This window comes from Fukomys damarensis, unplaced genomic scaffold (genome assembly GCF_012274545.1).
Source record: "Fukomys damarensis isolate Sample0158 unplaced genomic scaffold, DMR_v1.0_HiC HiC_scaffold_24, whole genome shotgun sequence".
NCBI lineage: Eukaryota > Metazoa > Chordata > Mammalia > Rodentia > Bathyergidae > Fukomys > Fukomys damarensis.
The window spans coordinates 8,901,856-8,913,043 of NW_022900936.1; the positions used below are offsets into that span (position 1 = coordinate 8,901,856).

Here is an 11,188-nt window from a genome sequence, read left to right on the forward strand (position 1 = left end):
AAAATTTAAACCTGGGAGAAAAAAGAGAACAAAGTGTGTAGTTGCAAAAATAGTCAAAATGAAGTAATATGCCAATTAGTTTCAGCCTATCAAAATAATCCACCAGGAGGCAGCTTGCCATCTTCTGGACGGTGGGGAAGCAAGATACTTTCCTTCCTAGTGTTCTTCCTTCCTCATGAGCCAGTGGTGGAGGGTGAATGAGGAGCATCCAAGGAAGTGTAACTCCATTGAGGCAGGTTGGTGGCCCAACACTGGAGCTGGGGAGACGTGGCAGGGATGGTTCCGGTGGGACTTGGGTGTACAGGTGGCATGAAGGGGAGGGAGTCTGTGAGCCACTGATCCAACTCCAAGAAACCCAACAGGTGGTCATCACTTTGTCATGGAGCTTCCTCCCAGAATCCTGCAGCTGAGCCATCTGCAGCTTGAACTACACCATCCTCTTCATGTGTAGGATACCTGCTCATGGAGGCTGTAGGATTTGTGGTTGTGTTTTTCACATTTGTAAGATAAAGCCTGGCCTCCGTTAAACACATGACAAAATTTACTCCCATATATATTCAAGCAGTAATTTTACAACAGTGTCAATCATTCTGAAATGTGTAAAAAAAAAATAACGTGGAATAATGAGGAGGGCTGTGGAGCAGGAGGTATATGGGAACTCGGTACTTTTTGCTCAGCTTTTCTGTGAAACTAAAAAATAGTTAAAAACTAAAGTCTATTTTAAAATAACGTAAGTGCCAGTTAATTCTAAGTGTTGACCAGATTTGACTCCTGGAGAGGTGACTGGACCATGGAGGTGCTCTACTCATGAGTAGATTAATCCCCTGATGTTCACAGCTGAAACGCTGCAGGAGGTGGGGTCCAGTTGGAGGCAGATCACGGGGGCTGTGCTTTCGGCAGATGCACCTCTTGCTGGCATTCTTGTCCTGGGCTCCACTTCCTGGCTTCCATGAAGGGAGCAGTTTTGCTCCACCGTGACCTGCCGCCATGATGTTCCTGTCTTGAAGCCGGCTAAACACTCTGAATCGACCCAGCCAAGTCGATCTTCTCCCTTTAAGTGGTGGGGGTGGGGATTTTGCACCAGCAATGGGAAAACTGACTAATACAATTTAGGAAGACTTCTACTCAGCTTCCTACAGGCTGAACTATATATAAGATTCTGAGGCTGGGTTTCAGCGTATTCTTTGTTTGTCTTCTTTCCCTCCTGAATTTCCCTGTGCTTCTCAGAAAGACTTTGTCAGCTGAAAATAGATGGCCAATGCTTTTCAATAACTAAGCAGTGGATTTCTGCAGTCTTTTGTCATTGTAAGAAAAGGAATCCAAGTATGTATTTCATCTGGGAATGAATCACACCCAAGACAGCTAACCACTACCAAGTTTCCATCCTTGCAGATCATACTTTACTGCCAGTGGTGTTGTGTCAGGTTCTTGAGGATATTATAACAAAGGACCACAAACACGGTGGCTGAAAACAACAAATTTATTCTCCCTCTGTTATGGGGTCCAGAAGTCAGAAATTAATTCCAGTGAGACAAAATCAAGGTTTTGGCAGACTGCGCTTCCTCTGGAAGTTCCAGGGAAGTATTTGTTCCTCTCCTCATCCAACTTCTGGTGGCTGCCTACATTCCTTGGCTTATGGACCCATCACTATTTCCCTTTCTTTATCAAACCTCCCTCTTATATGGACACAAGTGATTATAGTAAAGGTCCATCTGGAGATTCCAGAATCATCTCCAAATGTCAAAGTTCTTATCTTGATAACATATCTAAAGACTTCATTTCCATATAAGATAACAAACAGGCTCTTGAGACTAGGACTTGGATCCCTTTAGGAAACATTATTCAGCCAATCACAGCTACTAAAAAAAAGAAAATGTTCTGCCTGTTGAAAGTGTTTCTCTCATTGGCAATTAACTTGGTGAAACAACCCTTATTATATAGTATATTTATATGATTTTCTTTTTGTACATATATTTTAGGATTTAAGTTGAGATCAAGGAATAGTATTGTTATGATTTGGATTAAAACTGTCCTCCCAAAAGGCTCATCATATATTCAGAAGTGGGGCTTTTAGGACATGATTTGAGGGAGCTAAGCTCATCAATTAATGCACTGATAACTTCATAGCTAGTTGTGCTGTTAGGAGGTGGGGCCCCACTGGAAGACACCATTGGAAAATGGTGTCCCTAGTTAATTCATATTCTCTCTCTCTCTCCCTCTCTCTCTCTCTGCCTCACCCTGCTTTCATTGCTTCTCAGCTGTCGTAAAGTGAGTAGCTTCCTCCACCACAGCATTCGGCCATAGTAGTTCTCCTACGAGCCAGTCAACCATGAAACCCCGGATACCATGAGCCAGAATAAATCCTTCAAGTTTAATAACTCTTGTCATATTCTCCCATCAACAGACAGCTGAGTCATGTAGTACATAAATGTCTTTGGTCACTTCAATGTTGCTGTACAGATCCATGTACCAGTGGCCTGACTTGGGGGATATGAGTGGAGTTTGCCCCTACTTCATACTTCTGCACATCCACCCAAGTTCTGGGATAATAAGCACTAACAACTACACATGGAGCCAGTAAGACACGGTGCGAGGGCTTCCGTTTAGGAAGCCTTGGAGTCTGATCCTGACCCTTCTATTACTCGTGCATGTGTCTAGGTTCACCAGTTACTCATCGAACTAAATGAGTCGACCTATTTAAATCCTCACAACTAGAATGTAGAAATTACTGTTATCCACATTTTATAAATGTGTAGACTTGAGGCCCAGAGAGAATATGTACGTACTTTGCTCCTGAGCAGAGAGCTAAGATTCAAACTGAGTTCATGGTTGGCCACTTCTAAGCCACCTCTCTACCAAGGAGCAGCTTATTTAATCCCAAAATGCTAAGCAGGTGTTATCGTTTTCCCCATTTTACAGACAAGGAAACTGAGACACAAGAAGTCACCAGGGCTATGCTCCCAGCCTATGCTCCCAGCCACCATGCTGAGCTTGGTTATCAAAGACTAGCTTTTTCTTAAGTCTATGACAGAAAACAAAACCAGAGAGCAGCTAGCAAAATCACCAACTACATCTGGACATCACAGCAACAACGTATTTCAGTGTAAAATTGAGGAAGAGGTACAATAACCTTTTAGAGTTATATTATTTTGCAGTGATAAAAATAATTGAGTATTTTCAGGTTAGCAGATGAACAAGATAAACCAGCAAGAGCTATTTTTGTTTGAAAACCAAAACAATTTAATAAAATGAGTTAGAGCTATTCCTTCGAGGCCTCGTGTAATCATTAGGAAAGCAAGCAGAGGAAAGAGAACATCAATATATCCAGAGAGATCAAAAGGGCTACCTTTAATGTGCAATTTAGTTATATAAGATTGGATTCATAATTAAGACGTTGCTTTATACCAAGCATGGAAACTTCCAACAGGAAGGTAACAGAAAGTACACTGGGCTTTTGAATCCAGTGAACCTAGTTGGAATCTCAAGTTTGCGGTTTATTAGCTGTGAGACTTTGGGTAAGTTGCTTTACTACTCTGAGATCCAATTAACGTATTAGTAAAATACAGATGTCATATAAGCCAAACCATTACATTGTGTCTACGCTGTGTCTACTAAGTGCTCAAAAAACTGAAGCCGGACTATTAGAGTGCAGGCCGATTTCAAAGTACATGTGTCTAGACCCAGACTTACTGTCCCTGATCTCATTTCCGTTTTCCCCCTTTGAGGGAGAGTTTTGCTGCTTTTTATCATCAGGATGCAAGAGTAGGCATATCTGAAGACACTCCGATCAGAGGAAGCTGTTCTCTGGCATTTCTTGCAGACCATCTGCAATTGATTAGGGAATTAATCATAATAAGAGACTTCTGGTGGGAATGGGACAGTGAGCCCAGAATCTCTTTGGGAAAAGCCATGTTTCACGCATGCGTGAAATTAATGTGGGGCCAGTGCACAGCACTGCTAGGTACTGCACCTGTAGACAGATGGCAGAGTTCCCGGGGTCGGTGGCTCGTAGGACACCCCATCCTCACTGGCCTTTGTCATCGACAACAAGGACATCCCCACTCACTTCAGTGGGCCAGGTGACTCCCAAGGGGGAGCGTATTAGAAAAATGGTGCTGTCCCTGGAACAAGCACAAAAGTAAACAAGCAAGTGGAAGGAAGGAGCCCCTCCCGGCCCACCCAGGGGCACACACCCCTTCCAGGTGGGGTTATTTTGCACACACAGTCTCCTGCAGACGGGATCACCACCACGTCCATGGAAGGCAGGGTGATGGTCATCAAGCTTACTCTACCAAGTCCAGGCTGGGACGATAAGGGACTCACTTAGACATACATAACCAGTGACAGGAGGGTGGGAACCAGAATTCAAGTCTTCCTGTGCCATCTAGGATTACATTAGACTATAAGCAGTCCACACAGATGTCAACAAAATATAAGGTACCCCCATCCCTACCACCAAGGTGGCAGTTCAGGAGTGAGGTGATAAGCTCATGGTCAGCAAGAGCTCAGGGTCCTACGTCTTAACTCCATTATCCTACACTTGGTGCAGATCTCAAAGTCACCTCATGGTTCAAAATGGCTGCAGAATAAGCCATCACATTAGCATTCCAGGCAGGGAAGGAGAAAAGGAGGAAAAGGGCTCATCTCATCCCTTTTAAGGAACCTTTGAGGAAGCCCATAATAACATTTCCACTTAAATCTGATGGGCTAGACTTAGTCACGAGGCAAGCTGAAAAATGGCAGTCTTTCTTTTGGTGGAAATACGGCCAGGTAAAAAACCCAAATTATTATGGGGTGAGGGAGAAGGCGTGCTGAGACAATGAGCAGACTCGGCATGCTTCCTACTCCCTTTCCTTTGATGTTGCCAGCCACAGACTCACCAAGCATTTGAGCACTTTCCACGTGCCTAGCAGTGTGGGCCAGGGCCAAGGTGTCAAGGAAAACAGGCAGCACGGTCTGTGAGAGAGCAGCGCTTCTCAGTCACTCACTAAGATGTAAGAGGTCTGGGTAGCAAGGGCCCAGAGTGCAGGGCCTGCTGCTACGGAGTCACGGGCAGAGGAAAAGTCCTCATCACAAGGAGAAGAAGGACAAGAACGCAGCCCGCCCAGAGGTGCACACAGTGTATCCAGTCTATCCCGCATCCAATGTCTAAAATAAGGAGAGGCCATTGCTATAGACTAAACCCCCAGACTAGGAACCCATGGGGCAGGCCAAGCCAAAATGGAGTCACTCATGCTAAAAGCCGTATCACCAAACTGAAGCTTGAAGGAAGCAGATAGGTCCCCAAACACAGCAGTTTCTCCTGAAAACAGGTGACTCCAGCCCTACTGGCTCTACTTTACACAAGGAAAAGTGCCCTGGTATTAGCCAATTCCAGGGAAATACATTTTCCCCATTGCATTGTTTCCCTTCACTTTACACAACCCCTGTTCTGCATGCTGTTACTCAGTGAGAGTGGAGGTGTGCATGTGTGTACGTGCACACACACACACACACACACACACACACACACTTGCAATAACGCAAGTTTGGCACTGTTTCTTTCTCACATCCCACCAATTCCTCAGCTTACCATCCTGGCCATAGACCCTGTGTGTCACTGATGCTGCTGGGGAGATCTTTCTGACCAGTCTCGAAGTCAGGGACTTTGCCTGTCTTCCTTTACTCGGCCCAGAGCTGCCAACACAGTGGTGAAAAGTACAAGCCCCAGAGCTGGACCCCGCAAGCCTAACTCCTGTGATGGTCTCCTGCCTGCTGGGGAACCTTAGGGCAGTGAACCTCTCTCTCTGTCTCTCTCTGTACTGTTTCCTGCTTTGTGAAAAGTAGATGATGTCCATGTTTCCCTGCCGGGAGGCTGCTGTCAATAAATGAAGGAAAAGGGCTGAATGGGATGCTTCCAGGGCATCACCCAGATGTCGAGCCAAGCATGCTTGGCCTCTCACACAGGTTCCGAGGCCGTGGATCTGGACCAGCCCAGGAACCCTTCCTCTGTTCTTCTTCCCTTCTAGACTCTGGATGTTGCTCCCTTGGTTTCAGCAGGACGAGGGGACCCACCCCCAGGGTCCTGGAGCTGCAGCCCGCAGGAAGCCCCTCCTAGCTTCATTCATGTGCTCCTGGCAGCAGAACGCACGCTCCTCAGCGTCAGGCTGCTACATCCCATCTCGACATCCCGTCACCCTCCACAGAGCCAGTGTCTGCAAAACTCAAGGATGTTGGGGTACATCAAGCAAAGGTGAGATGTTATACGGGAAAGCTTCAAGGCCCAGGCACCTGGAATGCTCTAGAAATGAGTCATTGAAACAGCCTTGGTTCCTTATCAGTAAGAATTCCAACACAGCTCGGGGAGAGGTAACTAACTGCTTTTAAAGAATCCCAGGGTACTTGGTTTCTGAAATACATTATGTACATCTCTGCCTTTTCAAGCAGAATGTACGCAACAGTTTAAACTCTTCTTTGTAAAGTCACCGGTATGGACACACTGTCACCTTGTGGGGCTGTCGCCCACCACACTGTGGCATGTGGAGATCAGGAGTTCTCTGGCCAGGCCAGCTTGTGACTCTGGCCTTAACGTATCTCTGCTGCCAACATCTCACCTTCCTTTCTTCATCCACTGTGTCACAAGCTTGAAAACGATAGAGCTGTGTTAGAGATCCGTGTGGTAAGATTAAGTAGGATCTATAGGAGAGATCTTGGTGACCTCTGTGGGCAGGGAGCATGGATGTTAGCTTATGCTTTGTGACAGTTTCATCTACACAAGGACAGTTGTGTCTTACATGTTTTCAGTTTTGCCAACCTATCTACCTATATACAGTACCTACTTCCAACCAATTATTTAAAACCAAACTACAAATCTCCTGATGTTAATATGTGGGCAGTGTAATGAGAACAGTTACTGTAATTACTGATTAGTCATCTCCCCCAAGCGGTAAAAGGATGTACAGAAAAGGTAACTGAAAACCCCGAACCCTGTCTGCAGAAAACCCATGGTTGTGGTTAGTGGTTTGGTCCAACTCTTGGGTTATCTTCTACCAATCTGTCCAGGATGTCCAGCTGTTCCTCCAATTCCAGTGTTGAGCTTGAAGTCCCAAAGCCTAGAAAAGCACCTGTGTTTAAGACAAGCGCAAATATCCCCCTGGTTAGACTTTTATTCTCTACCAAAAGCCAACAGACTGTCCCAGATTTGGGAGGCACATGGGTGGGCACACAGGGTAGTAATAATGCCCAGGGGTCTGGGACTGAGGCCAGGCATGCTGGGAGTGGTCAGCACCTTCGCCCTCTAGGGGGCAGCAAGCCAAGGCCCTGAGGCAGACTGAGATCACCTGGTAGGCTGCAGAAGGGTCCTGACTGGTGGGAGGGTGGGTCTTGACCAGGGTCAGTCCTAGGTACCCCCAGGCATGCCATGGAACCATCCATTCACCATCCAGCAGACTCCCAGGCTAGAGCAGGTCTAGTCAGAATGCAGTCAGCGGGGCTCCCAAGCAAAGGCTGGAGCAGCCTCCCACAGGGGGCTGGGGTATGAGCGGAAGGGAAAGTCCCCCTGTGGTTAGCTTGACAATTACAGCCTGTAGGCTCCGGGTTGTTCTATACTTAGAACTTTGATCCTCCGTGAATTCTTTCCTACTTTCTAAATGCCAACTATGACCACTTAGTAATCACCGCAATCTTGAAGAAAGATAATGTAACTCCCCTTGCTCCTTGTGTTCTACCCAGCGGGTGGGGCAGACGTCTGTTAACATACACTTGTGCAACTTTTCCACGTGGCCCTTGGCAAAGAGACCCAGCAGTCCCCAGGGCTCACAGCTCTGGCTATTTCATCCTTACTCGTCTTCTCTGGTAGCTTAAAAGAATGAGAATCCAAATCTTTTGTTTGTTTTTAGAGATGGGATCTCACTATGTAGTCCAGGCTGGCCTTGAATTCATGGCAATCCTGCTTCAGCCTCCTGGGTACTGGGATTACAGATGTGTGCCACATGTCTGGCTCGCAAACTTTGTAACAGCGGTCTCAGTCTATAAGGTGCTCGGTAGAAAGCTCACTGCCCCTCTCCTCTGCAGGCTGCTCTTCCTCCATCCCAGTAGTAAGAGCAGTGAGGGTACACCCTGGGGCAACTCAGGATGTGAGTTCTTCCCACACTCTGCAGGGCAGACTTCCTATCCTGCACTTCCTCCCCTCAAGGATTCTCCCGCGTCCCACAGGAACCAACTTTCCCCCATAGGCAGCTCACACAGCTACCCCATCCCAATAGTGAAAACACACTCGTGATGAAAGTGAACTGCACTGCGGGAGTGTGCAGGAGCGCGGCGGGGGTGATGGCGAGCTGGCCAGGCTTCTGCTGCCCGGATCCCAAGCCCAGCAGCAGGTGCTGTGTCCATGGTAGTGAACGCGCCCTTAGGACCTACGACCCTCTGCTAGGAAGTGCTGGGGAAGGGTGCGTGCGTGCGTGTGTGTGTGTGTGTGTGTGTGTGCAGGCAGTCAGACACCCATACACTGTAACCTACTCCAAGGATCACAGACACACTTTTTCACAAAGATATTTATTTTACTAAGCAAAATACTGTTTTTTTAAAAAAGTACATGAATATGCACATTAAATTAAAGCTACAGGTTGGGAGTTTATCCCGATACATCATTCAGTAATTCCTTCTTCTTTCTTCTCAGCTGGAGCCCACCCAGGCTGACATGTTAAAGGCAAAATCTAGAAAGAAAAACCAAAGAGATAGCTGGAAAAGTCTGACAAAATAGTAGTACTAAATAGACTGGGTGTGGTGGTGCACACCTGTAATCCCAGCACTTGGGAAGCTGAGGCAGGAGGATCCCCACATCTGGGCTACACAGTAAGTTCAAGGCTAGCCTGAACTACACAGTGAGACCCTGACTCAAAAAACAAAACAAAAACAAAAAATAGTAGCCAATGATGTACTTGCTTAACATTAACCCTACGTTTGAGCACTTAGACCTAACAAGTGGCAACCACTCAAGTTTGTCTATTAACAAAAGTATTTCCAGATGCGCAATTTTCCTTCTACCTGAAAATCATTTTTGTGTGAAGCAGGGCTCTGGTCCCTAGGAGGAAGGTGGACTGCTGTGGTTGGTTCTAAGCTTAGCTATGTAAGAGGCCACCTCACACCACTGATCCTGTCTCTGCACAGCTGCGGGGAGGAAGAGGCATTCATGATCTCACAGCCGATCCTCCCATCTGCTTCTCCGTTTTACTCGCAAACGGATGGCTCTGTCTGGAATATCAATCCAGTCCACAACCGCCTTCCCTGCCCTCCTCAATTGCTCACCCTGCACCTACTCCTGAGTTTCAGTTATTAAAACATCTTTTGAAGGCCAAGATTCCAGGGCAGTAACTTTTGGCTGGCAAAGGCCCACAGCGCACCGAGGGGCAGCGCACAGCGGCAGGTGGATGACAGAACTCCTGCCAGCTCACTTCTGTGCGTTCCCACAGGTGCTGCAGCTCAGGGCTGGGCACCGAGGCTGCACGTGTCAGACCAGGGTTCCTTTCTTGGTTCTCTCTAGGCCACTGCTCTGTGAGCCGTTCTTCACCATGGCACACGTGGGACTGTCAGGACTGAGTGGCCAGCAGGGTGGGACACGCACAGCAGAACACCCAGCCCCGATGCATCCTCCAGTGAGCCTCCGGGACGCAGAGGACCCCAGCGTGCAGCTTTGGGGCCAAGGGCCCTGAGCTGTCTATAGTAAGCCGCTGCAGCAGGGGCTGTTTAAGAGTCACCTGAGGTGCTCTGAAAAGAACAGGAGCGCAGACCCTGCTGTGTGCTGTCAGCTTCTCCTGAGCCTGGAACCTGGGAGGCCGTGTTTCCACAAGCGCCCCAGACAATCCTGACCCTCAGCTGGGTTTCAGAACCACCCATCTGGGGTCCCTGCCCACCCTGCCTGGATCCTCTCATGTTTAGAGAAGCAGGGAATTCACACTGATACCTGAAGACATTACATGGACACTCCGGAACCAAGGAAACCGCCAGTATGTTACATGTGTAACCGGGCCTGAGGAACAGCTCCCTGGAGTGCCAGGGTTTGCACCCCACAGCCTGCTCTGGGCCTGTGTATGCACTGGGACAGGCACTGGCTACAAGATACCCGAGGAGGAAACTGCCGGGAAGGGACATCTAGGCCAAGACTTGAGAGTCACTGCGGTTCAGGAACAGCCTGCAGGAGCACAGGGGGTGGGCAGGAGGCAGCGTATAAGGGCTGGGTTAGGACAGATGGAGAAGGGAGTTACGTGCTGTATCAGACAGAGCCCTTAGCCTTGGGGCTTCACATGGCCTGTGAGTCCCACCTCCTCCTGCCCACAACCTCGGGGGTCTGCAGTAGGGGCCTCTCCCAGAGCCCAAAGACCCACCCTGCAGGGATCTCTGCCCTCAAACTGTGCACTGCGGCTGAGCAGCAGGCAGGGCCCTGCCCAGAGCTCTACCTTGTGGACAGGTGTGCTCTCACCCGCTCCGCAGCCAGCCCCAACCCCCCGGACGGATCATTCGCAAAGCCTGAGAACCTTCAATTTGCTTTCAGCTGTCTTTCTTCTCAGACTGCTTCTTCTTTTCGGCCTCCAGTTTTTGCTGTTTGTCTTCCAGTCTCTTCCTTTGGTACATTTTCACTCCGGCAAATGCCAGGCAGAGGATCAGTGTTTTTGCCGCCAAGATATACAGCAGCAGGGGCACTTGATCGAGAACCTTCAAAAAAAAAAGAAGGCACTGGAATGTCCTGTCAGCGATGCAGCATGTTTCTCTCCTGCTCCTTCATTCCACAAATGTTTCCTGAGCACCACTCAGGTCACAAGCACGAAGGTAGCTGCTGGGGCTGCACTTGGGGCCAGGCACACGAGGTCCCTGTCCCTGGTCACCAGCAGCTCTGCTCAGCCTTATCGGCCATCAACTGCAGACATCACAACTGGTCTTTCACAGCTTCACGAGATTTGCAGACCAGGAGCCAAGCACCCTGCTTCCGGGCAGATGTGAGGCTCAGTGAAAGGAGCTGCATCTGGGTGGCTTCTGGCACTCACTCAGCGTGTGACCTGGGCTGGTCACCGCATCTGTCGGAGCTTCTACCTCTTTCCCTGCTCAGAGAGGCTGGAGCAGACTTCCCTTTTTAGTACACGACCATTTTCTCTTGGTGCCAGAGACTCATTAGCACTAGTACGGGGGGGGGGGGGGGGGGTGAGAACAAAAAGAA

The 11,188-nt window shown here is 48.5% G+C and overlaps 1 protein-coding gene across 2 annotated transcripts in view; it reads right to left on the minus strand.

Moving 5' to 3' along the window:
* Positions 1 to 8,540: 8,540 nt before the first annotated feature.
* Smim11a (small integral membrane protein 11A) overlaps positions 8,541 to 11,188 on the minus strand; it is a 10,613-nt gene continuing 7,965 nt past the window's right edge. The window contains exons 3-5 of one of the 2 annotated variants that reach the window (XR_004514220.1): positions 10,512 to 10,689; positions 9,941 to 10,168; positions 8,541 to 8,693 (exon numbers count right to left, since the gene is read on the minus strand). Coding sequence is in view for 1 of the 2 variants with exons in the window: in XM_010611311.3 (XP_010609613.1) it covers positions 10,525 to 10,689 (165 nt within the window). In the remaining variant the exon portion in view is untranslated. The remainder of the gene's footprint in view (positions 8,694 to 9,940; positions 10,169 to 10,511; positions 10,690 to 11,188) is intronic. The other variant, XM_010611311.3, reaches the window with a different exon arrangement.